Source organism: Pyxicephalus adspersus, chromosome 3, assembly GCF_032062135.1.
Source record: "Pyxicephalus adspersus chromosome 3, UCB_Pads_2.0, whole genome shotgun sequence".
Classification (NCBI taxonomy): Eukaryota; Metazoa; Chordata; class Amphibia; order Anura; family Pyxicephalidae; genus Pyxicephalus; species Pyxicephalus adspersus.
Window position 1 is genome coordinate 19017390 of NC_092860.1, and position 25014 is coordinate 19042403.

The following is a 25014-nucleotide window of genomic DNA, read 5'->3' on the forward strand; positions in this document are numbered from 1 at the left end:
TAGTCAGTTGTCCTGCCAATTGCTTTTATAGACTTGAATACGTTTTTAAGCTGTTGGAGGGCTTTTTGGAAGCATTTTTAATAAAGTACAACACGTCATGTTCCTCCTTTTCTATACTTCTATTTTTCTTTTGCAAGAGCACTTCAGCTTTGGACAAATGCTCCTTTAGCTGTTTTCAGATGTTTTATAAATGCTTGTAAATGCTTATAAACTGCGTAGAATAAACTTCCTACAAACAAGTTTCACTGAAATTGTTTTCCTAGTAAGCATAACGTTACCTGATTTTGACAGTGGGAAGAAGCCTTGGACTAAACATGTTAACTACAAATTAAAAACAAATTAATATACATCATGATTGTGAGAAAAGATACAAATGAAACCTGTATTCACAGGACATAGAAGACAAACAGAGTTCAACAGTAGTTTTACAGAGCTTAAAATTAGGACCATCATTTGACAATACAAAAATGTACAAGAGAACAATGGTGCTATAAAGAAAATGAAGGTCTGTAAAAACAAAAGTCCTCATGAACCGATGCAGTAAATATATAAAAAAATTATTCCCATGTACAAATGTGTACAAGAAAATCCACTTAACATGAACCCTTAACATGAATTCCCATAAAGGGAATAGAGGGAAAAGGAGTATTAAGAATAAAAGGAAATAGAACTCATGCCAAGTACTGAAGCCAATTGTATAAGACAGAAGAGATATCTTGCAATCTCCAACTCAACCTTGTTGAATAAGGCAATTGAACATGATTTTGGTATAATTTGGTAAAATTAAATTATATAGTCTGCTCCCAAAATTTCTAAACTTTTGGGCAAGATGTGCAGTATAGTACCCCCTTACCACATCCCTAAAAACATAAGGGGAAGCCTGGGGGTGCATCTTGGCAATACTATCAAGAACCATATACTATCTAAGCAATGTTTTGTAATTAGCCTCAGTTGGGCTATATTGGGAGATATTTAAGACGAATTGTAAATCTTTAGTTGCCAGTCCCAGGGAAAAGGGAGAAAAGCTAAACAAACAAGACACTGTAAATTCAAAAACAAACAAAAATGTAGACGAAGACTCTTGTGAGATAATATGCAATTGAACCAGAACAGGTTCTGATCATCTGTCCAGCATCCTCAGTTTCCCTTTAGCTGTGCAATAATATAAATATAATATATATTTATCATATAAATTTTTAGCATCCCATGCACTTTCTCGGAGGCTGTGCTCAGCTAAAGGTATTTCAAGAAATGCAGGCAGCCAAAGAGCAGAGTAGTTCTTGGTTTCAACATTGTCCTGCTATTGGCTGCTAGTTGTATTTGTACCTCTCTGATTTCAGGCTCTAGTTCCTGGATCCTCACCAAGACCTGGTGTTCTCCCTGCAGCAAAGCAGTCAGATGGCCATTAGGGTCACTGGCCTATCATCCCTTGCAGGGTGCTCTGGTGAAGACCGGGAAACACTCCACGCCTCAGGTAATGCCACGTCACCTGCCAGGATGCCTGCTAACAGAGGTGCACATCCGCCATGGATCACCCTGACATGTGCTCTGTGCTTTGCTTAAAAATCATTCCACCAAAATCACTCCTAAGCTGTTATCACTCTGGAAATCCCTTCCTCACCCTACTGGGCTTGCTTCAACTTTCCACACATTAAAATGAGCCTTTAAAACCCACTTTTAAAATGATTCCCACTCATCCTTTTTTGATAATATTAGGCCACTATATCATAGCCCCCTCCTATTGTGTACTATCCACCCCCACTTCTTAGATTGTTGGCTTTTATAGGAAAAATCCTTTCCTCCTGTGTCATTTCTTATATTTTGTCTGTCATTTCAGACCTTAATAAATGTACAGGGCTGTATAATATGTTGGCATTAAGTTTAATAATAGTAATTTTCCCCTTAAAGCACCTTACAACATGCATCATGACACATGTTACACACTGCAGATATTACAATTCAAATTGAATTGTACCTCCAGTAAAAGCTATGTAGGGAAAAGTTAGGGTGTGCTATAGGGAATTAGGATTTTTTTTTTTTTTTGTAATATCTTTGGCTAATCATCTACTTTGCTTCCTTTTCTGTTTTTAAAGTAATGCTGCTATAGACTTTTGAAAAAAAACTCATTGATAACCTTAGCATTGTGATGCTAATCAGTCAAATGCAGATGCAAATAACCCCAGTCTGGCTGCTGGGGTTCTTGGTGTTTGGCATGTTTTGTACCTACCGTATTTTTCGCCGTATAAGACGCTCCGCAATATAAGACGCACCTAATTTTAAAGGAGGAAAATCTAGAAAAAAAGATTCTGAAAGATTATTCCCCTTCTGATCACTCATGTGCCATCCATACCGGTATTCCCCTTCTGATCACTCATGTGGTGCGTCTTATACGGCAAAAAATACGGTATACAATAATTTTGATTTTCACAAAAAGAATTACTTGAAAAGTTCACAGCCATCTATAATTTTAATTTTTCTCACTATACTGCCTAGCTCTGTTAAAGCTGTAGCAGCTTGTTCAGTACTGCTGGAAAGGGTAGCAGACTTAGTTCTGGATGCTGAGTTGAGGTTGAGGAATTGAGAACAATTTATACATTTATCAACAGAATGTCTGACACAATATGATGTTGTCTTATTGACTACTACAAATATCAAACTATAAAAATGCAATATGTTAAATCCAGTTACAAATAGAAGGGTCATTAGAAGAAAATAGACACATGACTGTGACATGGTGGAGCCCCAGCATTCAGTACCCACCCCCATCCCAACCTCCCCGTACCCCAAAGCACACCACACATTAACTTCAATAAATGGTCTTACAGATCCCTTTTATTAGGCCCCTTTATTAATTAAACTTAATTTAACCATAAATATTCATAAATAGTCATAAATAACAATAAATACCCAACAATAATGAACATATTAAATACCATATCAACTGATTAATCCTAATTAACCAAAACCCTACTTAATTAAACCCTTAGGTTACTGGTCCTCGAAGGCCCCCATTACATTCTCCAATACAATTGGGTCTGCACAGCCATGATAGGTTTGCTCCCAGCTGTAAAACACCAGCTCAGGAACGATACCATCAGCACCTGCATCCCTTAACCAACCAAATATTTAAACCTTCCCAATAACCACAACAACTCCAGAGACTACCATACCCTAGATGGGTCTCTTACCCCCACTGAAACTATAAAGCCAAACACCACCCTCAAGGACCTCACTGCCTAAACCCTCCCAACAAATCCCCTAACCAGGGAGGGTGGGCGGTAAACTTTCTCCCCTCTCTCAGTTCCTCTGTAAAATGATCCACCCCTTCCAGTTCCCAGTTAAAGTTTTGAAATAATGTCAACACATATGGATTATAGGTGTTCATGATAGCAAAGCTTTTGTAATACCATTTGGATATTTTCATATTCTTCTTTAAGTTTTGTTGAGTGACCAATTGGAATTGATGCATAGCAGTAAAACAGATTTCAAACTTCGAGTGGAATGGTCTATGAAAAGTCGCCAATCTTCTGCTCGGTATTCTGGTACTCCCATATGGGCTGGTAGTCCAGGAATGTTACAACAGTACACAAAGTCTCCATCTTCACTGAAATATGGTAGGAGTGCTATAAACAGTTATTTTTAACTTCCGATCTCAGACACTTAGCCTGGATGAGAAAAGTTCAGATTCTTGTTTTGACAGACTTAGGTCACGTATTAAATCATTGAGCTCTTCTTGGGAGAACTGCTGGTTTGATAAAACAATTCCTTCATATTCACTTCCATTGCTAACTCCTGGATCACACTCCAAACCCTGTAAATCCTCCATGTCAGATACAGGAATATCAGGGAGTGTACTGAACACTGGTATGGGAACATCAGCACCATGCCGCACAGGTCGACTCGCTGATTCCAAATCAGGGTACTCACACTTGTGAGTACACACACAACCTTTTACATTCACAGCACTAAAATAACAATCATTACGATATTTTGACTCTAAACATACCATTGACACGCCATATTTCAAACTTTTCAGTTTTCCATTTTGCCACTGGCATAGACACTCTACACAAGTTTTGCATTCCATATGGGGAGCCCAATACTTATCTTGGTCCCCCAGTTTAGTACCAAAATATGCAAGATTTGCTTGTTTTACAAATGCTTTGAATGTTTCTTTTCTGTTTTTGCTCAGAATATTCACCACAAATGTAGCAAAATACATTAGGGTCATTTAAACAATATTTATGTAAAACTTATAATTATGTAAAAAAGAAAATGTATGAATAAAAAGAAGAAAAATGAAAGTTTCATGAAAAAAATGCTAAATTTAATATATAAGATGCAAAACATCGGTGTAAATAAATATTGATAATAATATGCTGTGTTAACATTTGTTGTTGGTAAAATTGTCTATTCTGATTCCTAAATCGCAAGAACTAGAACCAATTTAATTAAACTGATCTAATTTTTTACATGATTGACAGATCTTCCATGATCTAGGTATCATTTAAACTTTTCACAAACCATATCACCCTCAGAATAGTGAAAAGGTGGAGTATATGAATAGTATAACTAGTAAAAATTCAGCTGTTATCTGAATAACTGGGTAAGTCATTAGTAGATTGTTTGCCTGTTGGTTTGTATTCTGCAACCGCAAAGGTTGTACTTTGATATGACCAGTTTGTACTATCTGCTATGCAAAAGCAATTGACAAAAATCCATAAAGATGTTTGATTCCATTCCAAATACAGAGCCTGGATATGATGAACCCAAGTAACTGGTCAGGAATTAATAGAAATGTCAGTCTGGACTCCAGATTTGATCCACTGAAGTGTAATTGGTAACACCTACATTAGCCAAGCCTAACGCTTTATGAAAAGACCACATAGATACTTGTTTCACTTAGCAAGGATAAATAATACTATGCTTAGGGATTTATGCATGTTTTTGTTTTTTAACATTTGTAGCAGTTTTTAACAGTTGTACATTTGGAGATAACTAAAGATAAAGAAAACGTCTGGAGACCTCTGTTACTTAAAATTATGCCAGGATAGCGGAATGCTGCATGCACTGCCCGTGATGACATCTGTGGGGGGTAGGAATACTTATTTTTTCAAAGTCATTTGCTAGTAGCTAGTAAATTTTTTGAATCCTGGACCAGATCCTTTCCAGGTTTGCTGGATCAACCAGCTTTAATTATTGGGCCCCTAGTGTCCTAGCCTGTAGTACCCAGTTGGTTTCTGGACAATGTCATATTGGTAGTCAGATATGTCTTTCTACTTTAGGCTTTTAGGATTTTTAAATCAAAATCAAATTTTACAAAATACATATCCAAGCAGTAGAAAAACTAATAAAAAACAGGAAACATTGACAAAATCTACAACAGCAGTCGCCAACTGGTGGTCCGTTAGAAAATTTTTGCCCCCCATGCGGACCATGTCCTCGTACAGATCACAGGCTCAAGGCAGTCAGCGGGCTGAGTCTCCTTACACAACCTGCCCAGTTCCCCATCATAGGCTCAGGCCAGAGATGGGAGAGTGGGTGCATTCTAGCATGAACTTCTGGATGAAGTTTCTTCCCCTTTGAGTGACACACAGCTCCCCGCACATGTGCGGTCAGGAGTCCGTAGGTTTAGTGGTCTGTGACAACCAAAAGGTTGGTGACCACTCATCTCCAAGACCATTCTCCTACTGAATTCCTTACAAGCAACTGAAGGTTTAGAATATACATAGATAAAATGCCTGCTTCAACACCTAAGGAGTTCTGAGTGAACACAGAGTGGAAATGTATGGGAACAGAGAAATCCTCACATGTACTGGTGTAGAAAAGGAAGGAGAGGAAGATGAACTTGGTTAGGCAATTTATTGCTAAGGAATAGGAGGAGTTAGGACAGAACTACATAATTAGAGATCTTAAACCTCTAAATGTGAGTGACTTGTCAACACTGCTGGTCACAAATAGTTTGGCAGTCTAGACTCCAGGACAGAGTAGCCAGGTTGTGTTGTTCCCTAAAAATGGTAGGGAGATGAAAAGTAGGTGGTGTGGCCAGTATATGACCAAAAAGGTGGGAAATGAGAAGAGTAATAAAACTATACCATTTTTTAAATAATTTTAGTGGTATAAGAAGTACAATTAAATCGAATTGAAAAAAAAAGCAAACAAGCAACAAGCTTCAAACAATTGGTTGTTTAGGTTGCTTTAGTAACTAATAACTAATGTTGATGAAAATTTAATGAAGATGATCTTGTGCAAAGTGATCCATTAACAAACAATCATGTTTATTTGAAGGGAAAAATAAGAAAGCTTTATGTGACTTAGATGACATATGTAACACAGGTTAATGTATGACGAATCACTTTCTTTTATAAATTTAGGTAAAAAAAAAACTTCAAAACAAATTGCTAAGCAACAAATCATGCTAACATAGTAGCCTATTTTACCACCCACACCCAATTTATCTTTTAATTATAAACTCAATGTGAAAGTGGTTTCTCCCATGAGAACTTGACTGCAAACAATTTATAACATGCAATAAGATTTTCTTTGTAATTATAATTGGCACATCCTCGGTCAAACCTTTTACAACACACGCCCTTATACATGCCTAAAGGAAAGTGTTCTAAACTAAATGTGAATATTTTAGGCACAGAGCGTTGGATCCCTACATTTTTAAAATATAAGACCTAGGGAGCACTATTGGAATTCACAAAAGTTCACGATAGCTGGAAAACAGCATAAGGCACAACAAATATGGCAAGTAAGTCTATGTTTTCATATTTAGGGCTCTATTTATAAAACAGTCCCTGGTGGGAATAAGTTACTGCCATTGAAACACATGGACCTAGAAGAATCCCACAAAGGAAATTTGAAACAATGTCATATAGATTTCCATATAGAGTTTAAAAATAATTTTGTTATTGTGAACCTGTATATATTTTTGAAGGATTTTTAATTCTAAAAATGGAATGCAATATTAATTTACTTTAACTGTAGCACATTTGTGTAAAACAAAAATTGAATAGTGAGTTTACAGACGATGCTAAATATATATTTTATATATACATTTTTTTTCATTTATATTTTTTTAATTCATAAAGCATTAAAAAGTTCCATAACTCTGTGCAGATAACGCTAGGTGCTTTTTATTTGTTTTTATCTTCTAGCGAGCCTAGTCTAATGTTATATATACTACTAGTTTAACCCCCTAGCAGTTATCCCGAGTGTGACTCGGGGTGGATTTTACATACAAAAAGGGGTAATTCCATATCACACTCAGGGCAGCTTTTAACTAAAAACAAACCTACTTACCTTGCTCCATCGCGGTCCCCCGGCGTCCTGCTGGTCCCCGCAGGTCCTGGGGACACGTCCTGCTCCTTCGATCTCCAGCCGTGAAGTGCAAAGACGAGATCTACTATGTTTCCCGGTGGCGTTGGTACATGCTTTGGTGCGGGCGGGAGGATCGGCGGGAAATTCAAAAAATTTTGTATTGGATTCAAAACAAAATAGCTGTATTGAGTCCAATACAAAGAAATATTCAAATAATATATATATATATATATATATATGTAATTATATTATATATATTATATATGCCACTATACAGTTACATTACATGTTTAAATATTTTTTTAAAAATTTTTTAACAGATTTTTGTTTTGTTTTTTAAAGTTTATTATTAAATTTATTAAACATCAGTGAGTTATGCCTAAGAATTATAACCTACAATGAAAAATAAATTTACATGCAAAAAACTACCACTTTTTGCATTGCAATTTGGCTGGAATTAGACTGCTAGGGAGGTTAAGACTAGTTTTTGTAGATGCAGAATACCTAAGCATTTGAACCATATCCTTGTGTCAGGTCATCCAGCTGCTACACAGGCATGACATCTGAAAATATATTACAGTGATGCTTTCAGACTTTAGAACAAAATATAGTGTAATGCAATGTTCCTGGTGCTTCTCTATTTATTCTTTATAGCATCCTTTAGTTTATATATATATTTGACTTTTATATATTGTATATTGTGGAACAGTGTTTTTCAACCAGCTTTCCTCCAGGGGTTTCCAGGGGTTCCATGAGCAATGAGCAATTTGTGTCTCTCAGGTCAGTTTAAAGCCCACCTTTCTGCCTCCCCTTTCTGCCACGGCGATCAAGACAGAATGGGTGCACAGAGCCTCCCAGGGTACTTACGTCACGTATCCCAAGGATTGGCTGCTTCCTATGCACATGCTTGAGATCAGGCATGCGTAGAAGGGGCATTTTCCTTCATTGAGAGGAAAGAGATGATGATCTCACGCATACGTAGTGAGACCTTTTACAGCAGGCTACGTCACCTGATCTTGCTCCTGCGCAGTACGAAATCAGGTGACATACCCAGAAGAAGGAAGAAGAAGGCTAAGGATGGTGGTGCTCGGCGCTTCCTCCACAGGAGGACGAAGGAGAATTCCAAGACGGCACAGGACCCGATCGAGAAGTTCTCCAGCACAATCGAGGGATCTGCGGAATTAAAGGTAAGAGTGATTTTTTTTTTTTAAATTTTAGTTTAGTTCTTCTTTAGGTGACGCCAATGATCTTTTTAACTACCTGCGGCATTCTTCCAATTGACCACCACACTAATATACTGTAATCTGTGAATATATAAATAATACCAGGGGTTCCCTTAATACAACCACTGTGCCCCAGCACACTAGTGTGTCGTGAGAGATCTTCAGGTGTACCGTGGAAAATTATCCAATTACCATTGTCGACATTCTGTGCTGTAGTGACTGGCAGGATAATGTAATACTCTTCCATGTCAGTGGGTGGCAGTGGGTAGTTCCATTGCCTTGTTTATTCTTAGAGACAAGAGAATTAGCTACAGAGTGTCATTTTGTAACATTTTTGATTTGTGGTGTGCCGCAGGATTTTTTCAATGTAAAAAATGTCCCGAGGCTCAAAAAAGGTTGAAAAACACTGCCATTCTAAAGACATTCATATACCAGGAATAACCTTCTCCCAGGAAGATCCATCTTATCGGGTACCCCGATTCCTGAGTACTATTTCTATATTTTCCTTTTCCCACATTGTTAGTGTACATGCAAGTAAAAAAAATCTGTGGGAATAAAAAAGGTAGTGGGAGTATAATAAACCTAAATTAACCACTGCAACATTGAATTCTGTAAAAATAGCAGTACAGGCTACCAGTTGGGCATTTCTGGTATAGCAGTTGACAGCACTTCTATAAATTGTGAGCAAGGAGTAATGATATTGAGTATTTTTTTAAAAGAAACATATAACTACATAGATTAAAAATGCAGAATAGTAGGAAAATCTAGTTCACATATGTGGTTATTGTAGCACACATCTCGTGGGCATTTTTAGCCAGTCTTCTTCCGAATTTGGGAATACTGGCCATCTTAAATGAAGAAACAACTTATGCATATACCTGCAAATTTGCTTATCTGGGTGTCTGGCAGCTGACAAATTGTACAATAAAGTTTTCTAGGACATATACTCTAATATGAAAACATAAAGTTCACAAAGTGAAGCTGAGCACTACATTCCCCCCACCCATCTCCAACAAACACTGCTTGCTTGGTTGAAAATGGGCTGCACACATTCATGTTGCTTTAATGATGTATATTATTTGACTTATGTAAGACCAGCTTGGCATGATTAAGCATTTAATGCAAGAAAATTAATTTCCCCCGGGTACAAGTTAAACTTGTACAAACATATAAGAAATAATTTTGTATCCAGAAAAAAAGATAGATGCGACTTAGTACCTCTCATTATGATACAAGGTATTTTTGCTTGTCAAAAAAATCCTCAAACTAGTGTGTACGTTTACATTGTACTTGTATGATAACTGTGGTAGATGGTAACTAAGTATTAATAAATTAAACGTTTTATTTAAAGGGAAAAAGATTGCTTAGAAAGCAGTAATACATTTATAGAGCATGGGTATGAAATATACACTATTCATTGGGTGATTTAGACTGGCTAATATCAAAAGCAATTTTTAAATGTTGCAATAAATATTTCTGGTGCCCTCTTAGCAATAATCTATGAACTATTAAAAGCAGTAATTCCTTGCAGTGTTGTCAGAACTGAGAACATAGTTCTTCTTATTACATAGTCACCCTCAGTTAGTACATGGCTCCCTTGTCCGAAATGTACATTTAGGTTGGCATGCATTGAAATGCAGCTGTTAACATCGTTGCATTTTTTTTTACTTTTTTTTTTTTCTTACCTTACTATGTATTCCACTATTGAATCTGTATTGTATAGTAGGAGATGCATTAACTGGATGATAATCAAATAGCAATGGAATAGTGACTGGCACATTACCTCTAACACACAACCTCACACATTGCATTCAATAGCACTGGGGACTGGCAATGCATTGTATATAGGCAGATGACATATTGTGAACCACAAAGTGTCTGATCAGCTAATTATGATTGGCTAAAGCTGTGCTATCACAAAACAAACAATCATTTACAATACCACGAAAGCTTACAGTCCTTGTGTATGATCCTATCAGTCTTTAAACAGAATCAAACTTCATCCAATATACATAAACCAGTACTTTAAACTATGTTCTGATTTACACCTAATTTATTTTTTGTAAACCCAGTAGCAATCATTTTCTTACATATAAAATGCTGCAAAGCATAACCTGCCATGTCCATTAAACTTTTAATTATGTTAATTGCATTACATGTGGGAACATGGGTTGAAGCTACCATAATTACTTAAAATAATTTTTGTTGAAGTGCCAAATTTAAGTAGTTATGCAATGTCTAAGGCAGCAATAATTAAACCTGACCTGCCCTGCCCCATTTTCAAATCCCCATCGAAGAGAATTCTTCCCACTTTCTGGTGTTGGTGACCACCAATCCATGAGTGAAGGAAATCTTTAAAAATACACCCAGGCAACCCTGCTTGTTAGCCTTTCCATTCCATGGTAGACATTTATTTACTAATGAAATCCATTGTTTCTCCATGACAACATGTTTATCAGGCCTGGTTTGCTGGATCACCCAGCTTCACTGATGAAAATGTGCCTTTGAGAGCTTTATTAAAGAAGCAAATCAAATTCTTAAAGGAATCATTAGATATATCTTTCTAAAAAAAAAAAACATGTGAATAAACATGATTCTACAACTTTCTGGTCATTTTTCTGGCCTCCTCCTTTCTATTGGCTATTAAGGCTGTCTTTTGCATTTGGAGGCCAACAGGAAGGAAGGGAGGAAAAAAGAAGACAAAGTATACCAATAATAATTGTGATAGTTATTTATAACCTTAATTTTGGTGATCCCATAGTGTATGGAAAATCATGTAAAAATAAATAAAGCATATCAGATGTTCTCTTTTCAGCCTTGCAAGTTGTGAACTCGGACCTCCAGCAAAGCTCCAATGCTATAGAAAACAGGACCAAGGAATACATGACCAAAGACCTTGATGTGAGAAGAGGCCAACAATTTAGCATCAAACTTACATTTAACAGATCCTTGGAACTGCAAGACAATTTAAAGTGGTGGACTCAAACAGGTAGTGGATTTAGTATTATTGAAGGAATTATATTACTATAAAAACATAATATAAAAATTGAACATACAACATGCAAGCAGTTTACAGACAGCCACTCCTAACTGCAGGTGTGACTAAACAGAAAGCGTAACAGCAAAAATTACCCCAGGATTTTTGTTTTTTAGTATATTGTGTTTTGGTTCCTACTATCCCACCAGCATAATAGATACTATATAGGCCTGATTTAATAAAGCTCCCCAAGGCTGGAGAGGATACACTTTTATCAGTGAAGCTGGGTGATCCAGCAACCCTGGAATGAATATCTTCAAAGTAATTTGCTATTTTCTAGCAAATGATTTGAATCCTGTACAGATCCATTACCCAGCCTTAGTGTATCCTCTCCAGCCTTAGAGAGCTTTAATAAATTTGGACATTTTTTAGCATTTTGCAACCACATGTTTTCTTCATTTTGAACTTCTAGCATGTTTCTATTTCCATTTAAAGTGTTACCTGTTGTCTGGGGGAAAGCTCAAACTGTAAAAAACAACTTGTCCTGGCTGTTAACTGGATCAATGCCACAGAAATGCTGACTACATCAGTTCTTTGACACTTAAAATTAGACATTAGCTCTACTCCAGAAGCTTTGTTTACCAGGGAGCTAGATGCTAATTTTATTTCTCTGTGTTAGACTGTTACTTGTGGAATTCTAAGCTAATAACTTAATATAAAGATTTGTAAACACAGATAGTTTCCCCATAAATCGTTGATGATAAAGGATTGCCAGGTTCCTTAATAACAATGTAATTAGAATAAAAGAAAAGAAGGGATACTTTCTGCCCAAGGCTGAACATTAAGTGGCCAAGAGGGAGTTTTGTGGCGAGTTTTAACAGTTAAAACAACAAATGGTAATTAAGAAGGCTCAAGAAAAAAATATATTACAATTACCAATCTTCAAATACATTTCATCGTACATAAAGGCAATATCTAATTAAGTTAATATAAAGAATATTTGGAAAGAATAAAATGTAGCCACATTACACATCTATACAACCAGAAGTATTTCCTTTATATTAGGGTAGTGGACAGATCCATTAAAACCATTTTTCTTTGCCCCCTTGGCCATATACAGTGCTACCTTGGTATAAGTCCTTAACCCGTTCCAGATCCTTGGACTTATACTAAACAGGACTTATACCAAACAAATTTTTCCCCCATGAAAAAATCCTATTGTTATTGGCATATTATACATTGATAGGGCTGTATAAAGTAATTGAAACACTGCTTAATACTAAAATACATAAATACAAAATAAATGAAAATGTAACCTCACTTTACCTTGCCGAGAAGAGTTGAGTGCCCACTAGGATGGTGCTGGCTGACGCTCGTGGGCAATCGTGGCTTTGTCTCGAGAGAGGTCAATAAGGGTAGTGTGCGGTGTTATGACTCATTTTGGCCCATACAAGTTCTAGCACAAAGGTTGTATACCAAGCAAAATTTTTCAGGCCCAAACAGGACTTATACCAAGTTGGACTTATTCCAAAGCGGACCATTTTATTGTGTAGTTATTGGCAGATTAATGAGATAAAAGTGTGTACACTCTGAAGGTTTGTACTGTTTTCTTGAAATTACTATTAATTTTTAACAGGCCGATCTCAATCAAGCTCTAAAATAATAGTACCCATCCCCAGCTCTAGCAATGGAAAATCTTGGAATGCAACTGCAAAAGCAGAGAGTGATAACGTCATGGTAATCACAATCAACTCACCACCGGTTGCAGCTATTGGACTTTATGTTATGGGTATTCAGGTTCAGAGTGGAGAGAGCGAAGTATCCCAAAGCTGTGGAGAATTCATCCTGCTCTTTAATCCTTGGTGCACAGGTAATCCTTGGTCTGCAAAATGCATACATCTAGTTAATGTATTTGTAAACATGAAATGCATGTGTAAGGTTTCATTAACATCTTTTATATATATATAACTTTTCGAAAATATGTCTTAAAGCTGTACATGGTACATGGAGGGGAAGGGGGGTGGATCCTGGCAAAGTGGGCAGCATGGTGGCTCAGGGGTTAGCATTTCGCCCTTTGCAGCGCTAGGTCCCAGGTTTGATTCCCAGCCAGGACATTATCTGCATGGAGTTTGCAGGTTCTCCCCGTGTCTGTGTCTGTGTGGGTTTCCTCTGGGTACTCCGGTGGTTTCCTCCCACATGTCATTCCCTACAAAAACATGCAGGTAGGTTAATTGGCTTCTCCCTAAAAATTTACCTTGGACTACATTAATGACATATGACTATGGTAGGGACATTAGATTGTGAGCTCCTTTGAGGGACAGTTAGTGACACGACTATGGACTTTGTTCAGCGCTGCATATTATGATGGCGCTATATAAATACAGTGTAATAATAATTCCATGGATACCATATCATTAAAGTTATTTACACAGAAATGGCCTTTCTAAAATTACTATGAGGGTATGTCATATAACCCATTTAGAAGCAAACACAACTTTGTTAATAAATGAATAATATGTGGATGACATAGACTTGGGAAATTCAGCAGTAGGTTTGGTTCTAACACCACATTGAAGTCCATCATTGAAATATTAAGAAATATAATTTTCCTCACCTCTAACAGAGGACACCGTGTACATGAAAGATGAAGCCGAGAGAAAGGAATATGTTCTCAATGAAAGTGGAGTCATTTTCAATGGGAGTGCAAGTAGCAATCCACCAACTAGACGCTGGGACTTTGGTCAGGTAATTTTTTTGGATCAAAATCTTAAAACTATTGTACTGGTTTGACAACTTTTAAAGTAGTTTATAAAAATGAATAAAACAACTTTGACCAACCAGTAAGGTAGTATTCCAAAGCTGAACTCTATTAGTAACCACTGAACAAAGAATGGTATGTTTAGGATTCATTCACCTGTTCTGGTGACAGCTGTCTAAAAGAGTATCTACCTCACTTTCAAGATATTTGTTTTTACTACCCCTTAAGGAGGCTGGCAAAAATCTCAGGGGTTTTACCTTTTTTACATCATTCAAAATTTAAAAAAGTTAGCTAAAATATTAACATTCTGCAGCCAAAATCTTCATGCCACTGACACTTACACAGTGGGTTGGAGAGGATACACTTTCATCAGTGAAGCTGGGTGACCCAGCAAACCTGGAATGGATTTCTTCAGTCATTTTCTATTTGCTAGCAAATGTTTTGAATACTGGACCTGATCCATTGCAGGTTTGCTTCAGCTTCTAATGAAAGTTATCAAATCTAGCCTTGGAGAGCTTTAATAAATCAAGCACATTGATGTCTATGACATCATCTCCCACTCACTGCTTAACACAGAGCTAACCCAACAAACACTACTGGGATATTTATAACATTTTGCCATTTGTTGGTCAGCATCCTAATTGAGAAAGTGAATGCTAACCCTGAAGGATTCCTGAAGAACATTGGTGCCAGCCTTCTGCTTAGAAGAAGAACCTATGCATCAGAGTATTTTGAGCTCTTGGAAACATAATTATTATTTTATTTAGTTACACTAAATTACTTAGTATTTGTGCATTTAACATAACAAAAAAAATGGGCTAGATTTACACCAGGCCTCAAAAGTGTGAAAATGTTGTAAAAAATAAAAAAATAAACAATTCATAATGATCATATGCAAAAAAAAAAAAATTAAATTATATACATCAATGTGTCCTTCTTTCCATTTAAAAAGTATATTTATTTGTGTTTGCAGTTTGAAGAAGGAATTTTGGACATCTGTCTAAAATTGCTGGATAGTAGTATTGAATACAGAAGAGGTGTTAATAGAGATTTGTCTCACAGAGGTGACCCTATCTATGTGTCAAGAATTCTAAGTGCTATGGTAAGTACACCTATATTCATAGCCATAGGAAATTGTACATCTGATAGAAGACACAGCAACATGAAAGGCCTAGGGTGTCATTCCCTTTAAAAATAATAACTAATGCAATTTTCAAATAAAAACTTTTCCTTTTTAACATACCCTGTATATCATGCCCAATGCTTGATTGCAGATTTTAACCTCAGAGTGCAGGTAATGAGTAGCCTCCATTATTGGGCCTGATTTATTAACCTCCCTGGCGGTATGAATACTAAGTATTTTCTAATGTAAAAGCGGTAGTATTTTAAATTTCCCACCTGGTCCCACCTCCCAGCAAAACACGCTCTCACTGCCCGGCCCAGCCGGCATCTGCTTCCCCTGGCCTCGCACCCCCAACGTTCACACCCCGGGAATGCAGATGCCAGCCGGGCATTGCCAGGTTACACAGATGCCCGGCCGGCATCGCCAGGGAAAGAAGATGCTGGGCATTATTGGAAGACGCCGTGGGCACTGCTGGAGGACGATGTGGGCACTGCTTACCAGGTAAGTTATTACACTCCCTGGAAACTCCACCCCGAGTATGGCTCCAGGTTACAGCTTTTGGTATAGAATATTCACCCCGAGCCACACTCAAGATTACCGCTAGGGAGGTAAGCTCTCCAAGGCTGGAGAAGATACATTTTCATCAGTGAAGCTGGATGATCCAGCAAACCTGGAATGGATTTCCATAAAGCCATTTGCTAGCAAATGTTTGGAATCCTGGACCAGACCCATTCCAGGTTTGCTGGATGGCCCAAGTTCGCTGATGAAAGTGTATCTTCTCCAGCCTTAGAGAGCTTTATTAAATGGTTTTTTTAAAGAGGCCCATTGGAAAAATTAGAATTTAATAAATGAAAGGGTTGGTCTAGGGACAGTCAAGCTATGAAGGAAAAGGCTAGATAATCCTGGATGTCCTTCAGCATGAAAATGAGGCAGGCTGCAGTTTTTGAAAGCACCCTGTAATAAGCGCAAAGTTTCAGCAGGAGAGAAAATCCTGTGCAACTGTAAGAGACTGAAGGCAAATATTGAGTTTGACTTCAAGGATAAAATTGAATATAAAAATGACTGTCAAAGTTGCTGCAGCAGAAGGCTACAGCACAGAAGGGCATGACAATCAGCACATAGGGCAAGACATAGGGCAGCAAGTAGGACAACCATCAAAAAGTCTCTCTTTATTTCTATCTATACAGAAGTTAAAACCAATAACAAACACATTTCTGCCTTCCTTTCTGGGTCTGGTTTACAGTGAAGCCATTGCACAATGGAAAAAGTGGCCAGTGCAATACAGGATTTTTCATTGTCTGTTTGCATCTAATCTACGTTTGCGCCATGTCTCCTGCACAGACATGGCGAAGCATACACCTATTATTAATCAGCAACTGCTGCCAAGCTCAGAGTTGCCTGCAGGGAAAGAAGCTTGTATTCCACAGGTGTTATGGAGTTTGCCATATGATTCTGTAAACAAATATTTTTTTGCCAACTAGCAATGCAAATGTCAGTTTATTTAGTGCACAGATTTATGCAAATACTGGAAGATACAGTAATTTTTAGTCCCGATAGGAAAGATTTCAAACTGAAGTGGTGAAGTAGTGAATAGTGAAAAAAGGAAGTGAAGAGTGGAAGAAGATGTTGACATAAAACACGTATACCAGTAAAATGCATAGAAAGGAGCTGTTTTGCATTTCAAGGGATTCTAAAATTTTCACAGCTTTGCTACACAGCACAAACCTATCCAGCATTTCCAGAGATTTTTTTCTGCTGCAGTTAGTTACTGAACAATAAAAATGATAAACCATCAATTTTATGAGGTTTTCTTTGGCACTTTGCTCTCCCCCATTTTGCACTTCTACACAACTAATTGGCTCCTTCTCTCCCCCCCCCCCCCCCCTTCCCCGGTCTTTTCAAAACTGTGCATGGACTACTACAGGTCAATACCAAGTCTAAGAATCAAATCAACAATGTATAATACATAAGTGGAATAATGTATCTCTTATATCTGTCTGAACTTTCACTCTCCAGTATCTACCAAGAATGAATGTCTAGGTGGATTGATTTGTTAACTAGAATGATGAGGGTTTCGTGTCTAGTTTCACTGGTCCTGGTAGAAAGGATTTAAGTTTTTGCAGCCTTCATCAAGGTTATTTTTTTAGGTGTGAATAAGTAAAAGATTGTACACGTGTAAATATTAGGATTTCAAATTTTATACGAGGACTTTGGAGTTTAATGGTTGAACAATAATACTGGTCATTTTTGATCGTAAGCTCTTTCAGGACAGGGTCCTCTCCTTCTCCTGTGTCATTGTTTGTATTTGTCTGTCATTTGCAAGCCCTATTTAATGTACAGCACTGCATAATATGTTGGTGCTATATGATTACAGTTTATTATTAAGAAGAAAGGTTAGATAGTTGCAACAACTGGATATGTATGTAACCATTGTGCCCTTCCTTTAGGTTAACAGTCAAGGTGACAATGGAGTTATTGTGGGTAACTGGAGTGGAGATTATGAAGGGGGAGAGAAACCAACAAAATGGAATGGAAGCGTTGACATTCTCCGTAAATGGAATCAAAGTGGACCAGTCCGATATGGGCAATGTTGGGTATATGGAGGAGTCCTCTGTACAGGTTAGTGTTCACTTTCCAACCAAAATGTTGGTGTAACTAAGATAGCTCATGAAACATCAATTCAGTTTTTGCCCGCTAGAATACTAGCATTCAGACAGAATGAAACACTAATGTTGTCTGGACATGCCCATAATTATTAAGGAAACATCCAAGAATTACATTAAATTGCACTTAATAATGTAATAAATTCTAATGCACACCGAAGGCAAGTGTCTCTTACTCTCTTGGTGAGCCTCTCCCACTCAAGGTAAAAGAACAGAAACATACACACTATACATAATTTATACTTGTGTATACAGTTTAATTCAAAAGTTTTCTTTTAAATATACTGAATAATTGTCCCATACAACAATTGGCCAAAAAAATAAAACCACTAACAGGTAAGGCAGAGTAAGGCTACATACACATGTGCAATGGTTTTTGTCTGATAATCGGCTCAGGGCTGATATTGGATGAGAATCTTGCAAGTGTACAGTGCTCGCTGTCAATCGTCCGAACAACCGTCCTGGGGGTTCCACAGACGATGTATGATGAACGATCATAATGGAAGTGAAGGGGAGAGAGCTCAGCGGGGTGCCGCTCTGTCATTCTCCCTCCTCCTCTCTCCATAAAACAGAACGGCTGTAATCTGTAATCAAAGGATCGTTAAAGATCCTTTCCAACTACAATTATTGCACATATGTACTTAGCCTTAGACTGATTATCTTGTTACAATGGCAAGAAATTTACGGTAGAAGTCAGAAGTTTATAAAAACTTAGGGTGAAGTCTTGATAGCCCCTCCAAGGATCCAAACAATAGAGTCATTGGGCCTGATTTAATAATGTTCCCAAAGGCTGGAGAGTATACACTTTCATTAGTGAAGCTGAATTTCTTCAAAGATATTTGCTATTTGTTAGCAAAAGTTTTGAATCCTGGACCAGATGCATTCCAGGTTTACTGGATCATTTAGCTTCACTGATGAAAGTGTATCCTGTTTTTTGAGTATGAATACCTTCACAGTACAAGCAGCTAGTGAGGTCAGGGTTGGTTTGTTGTAAAACTATTTTACTGCTTGTTTATGTGACTGTGTGTAAATCATTTGAGGATCAAATGATGGCCAACATTTTTCAACCAACTTTCTGTAAAGCCAGATTGTCATTGAATGATGTACAGTGCTGTCTGTGTTCCTATAATTTCTTATTCTGTGTCTGAGAATAATTTTCCAAAAAAAAGGGAAATTTAGCCTACACTTTTATTTTATTAGTGCTCAGATGCCTGGGAATCCCTGCACGTGTAGTCACAAATTTTGCTTCTGCTCATGATACTGATGAAAATCTGACCATTGATCGGTACTTCGATGAGAAAGGCAAATCTCTCTTTGACTCTGCTGACAGTATATGGTAAGGTGGGCCCGCAAATTTGTGCAATTTTTGTACTTTAGAAATATAAATAACCAAGAGAACCTGTTAGAAGTTGGGATACAAGATGATTTTGAATGTAATAAAAAGAGAACTGTATACATTTTCATTATAAAATTGCATGAATATAAATAGTTATTGTGAACTGCAATTGGAGATAGTAAGATACCTCAATATCCAACTAAAAACACAAAATCAACCAAGCCAAATTCTAATATCAATCAGGTTAATAAGTGAACACAGTGTATTGAAAGTGGTGGTCAGAATATCTGATTCTGGGCCAAATGTGCTTATACAGTGCTCTACATCCTAATCCTATTACTTTTAATCTATGGATTTATTCAGTAGAGTGGTTAGTCACGTGTGACCATAAGGCACCTAAAGAAAAAAGAATAATCAATGTCAGACAACATTTTCCATAAACCTACAGTACAGTATAAACCATGTGTCTACATAAAGGGTGGAACTTGAAACTGCAGGAAAAATGTGGTCATAACTGTAAGATCTCAATCTGTTAACAGGAAACTAAAAGGCGTGAGAGTTCCACGCAGCGTGGACAGGTGCACACCTACAGCCAAGCACAGCCACACAAAGGACCTGATTTATTAAAGCTTTCCAAGAATGCAGAAGATAGACTATCATGGTAGTACCTGGGTTATCAAGCAAACCTGGAATGGATTTTTTCAAAATCATTTGCCATTAGTTTTTTAAATCTGGAACCTGAACCTCCAACAAAACCACTAGTGTTATTTTTATTTTTACATAGAAAGAAGGTCATAAATCGTATGCATGTAATGGTTTACTTATTTAAAAAACATAGTATCATTGGCGCAATTGCTGGTAGACTGTGTAAACTGACTATTTTTATGGAATATAAACCTATGTCTAAGCAATCTTTCAAATGTTTCTGTTTTTTTCTTAACTAAATAAGAATAATATATTTTCATTATCAGGAACTTCCATGTATGGGTTGAAGGTTGGTTTGCCAGGAACGATCTTGGACCCAAATATAATGGATGGCAAGTTTTGGATGCAACTCCACAAGAAGAGAGTGAAGGTGAATAAAAAACTAAAAGGAATCCTAAGCAACCTACATGAAGATATACATTAAACACATTTCATTTTGGATAGTTTGGGGAAGGATTAGTGTAGACATTCTTAACCAGGGTTCTTTAAAATGCTAAGGCTCCTCCAAAGGTTGCTAGGACTTCCCCACATACCACTGATGTAAGAGAGTCTGTGTCAGCACTATATTATCTATGCTGGGTTGCTTTTACTTTGTATGCAGAGTTAATAGCGTTTGAACCCCACAGTTATGAGTAAATCAGCAGTACACGTAAAGGTTGTAAATTAAATCGGTTTCTGAGAATCAAAACCTAGCCAATCTGATCCATCAATCACAAGCCATGATCAGGTAAAACTGAATTTCTAAATATTTACAGTCCTCCTCCCAAAATAGATGAAGATTCCTTAAATTGTTTGCAATGTGTTTATATCATTCAGGTTCATACCGCTTAGGACCGTGCTCAGTGACAGCTGTCAAGGAGGGTGATGTTAACCTACCGTATGACACTCTTTTTGTATTTGGTGAAGTGAATGCTGACATAGTAGACTGGATGGTGTATAATAATCAGCGGAGAAGAATACGCACACAAACTAGTTCAGTGGGAAAATTTACCAGCACCAAAAACATTGGTAAAAATACACGTCTCGACATAACCGACAACTATAAGTTTTCCGAAGGTACAGTCAGTGTTTCTTTTATTTTAAATATATTTTCTAAATAGAGCTATTTATTTTAAATGCACGCATGGATGTCCCTACCATTCAATTAGTCGAAATCTGGTGGCTTTAGCTGGATGGCCTTTGAGCAGTAAGAACCTTGACCATCAACCTGCCTTTCAGTAGACTAAAATGGAGCAGCCCCTAGCATGAGATCAGGATATCAAGAGGTATGGGTCCCTTTACAAAAAAGTTTAAATATGATTTATAGTCCTTTCAATTTTTGGTTTTGATATACAGTACATATGAATTTGGAAGAGGTGAAAGTTTACAGGAAAACTCCCTAATTCCACAAGTTTACTTTTAGCAACGTTTGGCGAAACTTTGCAGAAATAAACGACCAACAAATAACAAAGTGCAAAGTCTTTGGCCAGGTCAGGACACAGGGGTGGACTGGGGTATTGCTTTTTGGGATATGCGGTAAAGCAAAAAGTGAGCGGGGCTCTAAAAAATCCAAAATATAAAAAGAAAGGCAGACTTGATAGACTACTTAGACTGTTTCTGCAGTTGCTCTTCTCTTTTGTTTTTTTGGAACTGGGTGACATGCAGATATCAACAAGAGACAGATTTTACTAATAGGCAGATGCAGGCAGGGTCATCCAGGATATAAAGGGTTATTTTCAATTTGCAAAGGAAGGCAGTCCCAGATTCTCTCAGTATCCCAACCTGTTATCCATCCCAGCACAATAAGCTAAAGGCAGTGCACAACTGAAGACAAATCAGCTTTGTTTTCACTAATGTTCACTTTGATCGATTTGCTCAATATAAATGTCAACCATTGATCGAAAATCAAATTGATTATCATCCCACACACCATAGTCGTTGCACAATTGAATTGGATAAAAAGCAAAGTCAAATAAGCAGATGTGCACATGCTCTGGAATTTGATTGTACAAAAATAGATGGAAAAATCTCAAATACCCAGGTTAGGTTCTAAAAATTATTTTATAAGTATTTGTATGAGCAACAGGAATATTCAGACCAGGCAAAATTTAAGTCCTCTTGATTCTATACACAATATAACCTTTGATCAGTCAAATTTAGATTCAATTGCATGATCTATTGAATGAAATCATCATAAAGACTGCTCAATTAAACAGTAAACTGGTCCCAGGTATGGCCATGTTGCTAATTTCCTGGATAAATGTTCTCTATTGTACTTTACAAGTACCCAGAAGGTTGTATACTGATATTCATTAGTACCACACTGACACCTTGTGATGATAATGAAATACACAACTTTGCTTTTTATTACATACTTTATATTTTTACAAGTTACAGTACCTCATTTTGTATACAGTGTAAAAGTAAAAATAACTTTAACCATTTTGTCATTACAATGCTACTAAGTTATTTAAGAAAAGAAAGTTTAAGACATTTTATCGCCAAAACAGTTTTTTTGCATATTGAGAAAATGTACAAAAAAACAATTATATACTGAAATATAGTAAAGTATATGTACGGCCAAACCCAGGCACAAAACTATAACCCTAGTAAACACTACAACAGCAAGTGCGGATGGGTTTGGCAGGCTGCAAGCAGCGTGCTCATGTTTGGAAAAGGCCTTCTTGCAGGATTTTTAGGCAGGTGCATCAAGTTCTATGTCTCTCCTAGTAAGTAGTAAATAAAATCACACTAGTGGACTGAAGCTGAGTAGTAGCTATAAAGAAAGGAATTAAAGGTGTTTCATCCTTTTTTACAAAACAAGGGAAAAAGGTTTACCAAATTGTCACAGATTCCTGCAGGTCCAGGGGATCTGTCCCTTCTTCAGTGCCACCCACCTTTCACTCCCCTGCTGCCAGCACCAACTCTGCTAAGGTATCATCTCCTCAGCACAGTTCCTGGTCCAGGTCATGTGACTCCCAGTCAGCTGCTCCACTTCCACAGAGAATAAGAGTGTTTCACAGACTTGCTCCCCCTGCTGGTGGAGATGTGAACACTACCAATCTCTAGTCTACGGGACCACCTCTGGTGGTAGGATAGAATGCAGCAGGTCACATGGCTCCATTCATCACAGGCCTTGCCCTTAAAAGGAAATGAAGGGCAACAGGAAGTGGCCTGAACAAGGAGTTCCTTTGGCTCTGCTTCCTGGTGTTTGTTTCTCCTGTTCCAGATTCCTTGTGTACCAACCTTGGCTTGTTTCCTGACAACTCCTGTTCGCTGCCTGCCCTGACCTTTGGCTCGTTTGACTACTCTTTTGTATTTCCCTCTGGCACTACGTTTTGGTTCCTGTTTGTTAGCAGTCACCTGCCTTAGCGTGCACGGGGGCCCCAACCTGGCAGTTGCCCGCAGCGCAACACCCTCACCTCAGAGGCTCTGGTGATGACCGGGCAGCTGCTTAGACTCTGCGCCCTGTGCACGTATCTACCTACTGAGCTGGTGACAGAGGGTCCACTATCCTGCCTTGCAGCTACTGTGACACAGATGTACTGGAAATGCAAATATCCTACTAAAAATACATTGTAGGTTTCCATCAAAGGAAACCTGTTGTAGGAAAAAGGAAAAAATCTGATGCAACATTCAAAGGATATTCCTCCTGGAAGCCATGTAAAATTGTGTCATTGCAGATTTGCAGCATTTTATATGGGATCCTGGCCTGGAGTGTCCTGGAAGGAATGGGTGGGCCAGGCACTCCCTTTTTCCAGGCTAGAATTGAGGGTGGCTCTGGAGAACCTGGCTGATTATAAAAGTGCACCTGACATAAGATAGGGGAGTTGATGCCAGATGGGGAGGCTGTTTGCAGTCTGTATGCTGGGAGAGGCAAGGAGGTCTCCCAAAGATGAGGACTGTGGGACCAATAGAGAGAGCCAGGAGGCTAAAATTTGTGTTTTATATGTCAGGCTGTAATGACACTGATCCCCTGCGAGGGAAAACCCTGAAAATTTGATTTAGGTTTGGAGTTATTTTTGTGAATAAGAGGGCATTTGAACTAAAGGCTGAAGTACCTCTCTGCAGTGAGTGTGTTTAAAGCTCATCCCTTGCGCTGTACTTTGGTATGGTGGTTGCTCTTGTGGATCCTTATTTGCTACTGAGGACAAATCTACACTTTTGTGTTTCCAGGAAGCCGAAAAGAAAGGCAGAGCTTTAAGAAGGCCTTGTCCCTTGCCCCCTCTTCGTGGTCCAGACCTGCTAATGCTCCCGCCACTGTGGCATTCTCAGCCACCAACATGGAGCCAGTGCCAAAACCAGATTTTCAGGGTACATTTACACAGAGCGGTGACCCACAAGTTGGCCATGATGTCACCTTTACACTGACACTGAGAAGCACAAGTTCAGTCAAGATACTCCTACAAATCAAGATGACTGCTATCGCCATTGTATATACCAATGCTCCAGTGAAGGACATCCTAAGTGAAACCCAACCTGTTACCCTGGAACCAAATGAAGGTATTCTTGTGAGGACTGTGCTTTATTTTTATGTGGTCTGACCCCTATTAAAATACAATGAAAATTATAAGTGAGGCCTGTTGGGCCAGAAGGTAAAAATCGCAGTTGCAAGAGCACAAGACCAACCAAAGTCCAGGACAACTTTTATTATTTATCCGATGAAATACAACTTCCTAGGCATTTTGGGGGCCAGAGCAATTCACCAGGATTTGGATAAAATATCTTTGCTTGAAAGGACAACAAAGTAGAAGCACAGGCTTAAATTCATTTCACATCATGCCTGACTTCTGAACAATTTCATCTGCTCCTTTCAGATGCATATTATCCAGGCCTTAATGACTTGGGAGAGTTCTGGCCCCCGAAACATGCTGGCTTTTAAATTGAACCACCTGATAAAGCACAAACGTGTTTTTTTTTTTTT

General features: G+C 37.9%; 1 protein-coding gene across 1 annotated transcript in view; it reads left to right on the top strand.

Annotated features, from left to right (window-relative positions):
• Nucleotides 1-6658: 6658 nt before the first annotated feature.
• Nucleotides 6659-25014, top strand: part of LOC140325752 (protein-glutamine gamma-glutamyltransferase 6-like) — a gene marked incomplete at its 3' end in the record, with an annotated part of 19125 nt that continues 769 nt past the window's right edge. The window contains 10 exon segments of the mRNA XM_072403764.1: nt 6659-6757; nt 11365-11538; nt 13163-13396; nt 14150-14271; nt 15258-15386; nt 17855-18026; nt 19271-19406; nt 20378-20481; nt 20928-21167; nt 24267-24593. Of these exon segments, the coding sequence (XP_072259865.1) occupies nt 6751-6757; nt 11365-11538; nt 13163-13396; nt 14150-14271; nt 15258-15386; nt 17855-18026; nt 19271-19406; nt 20378-20481; nt 20928-21167; nt 24267-24593 (1645 nt within the window).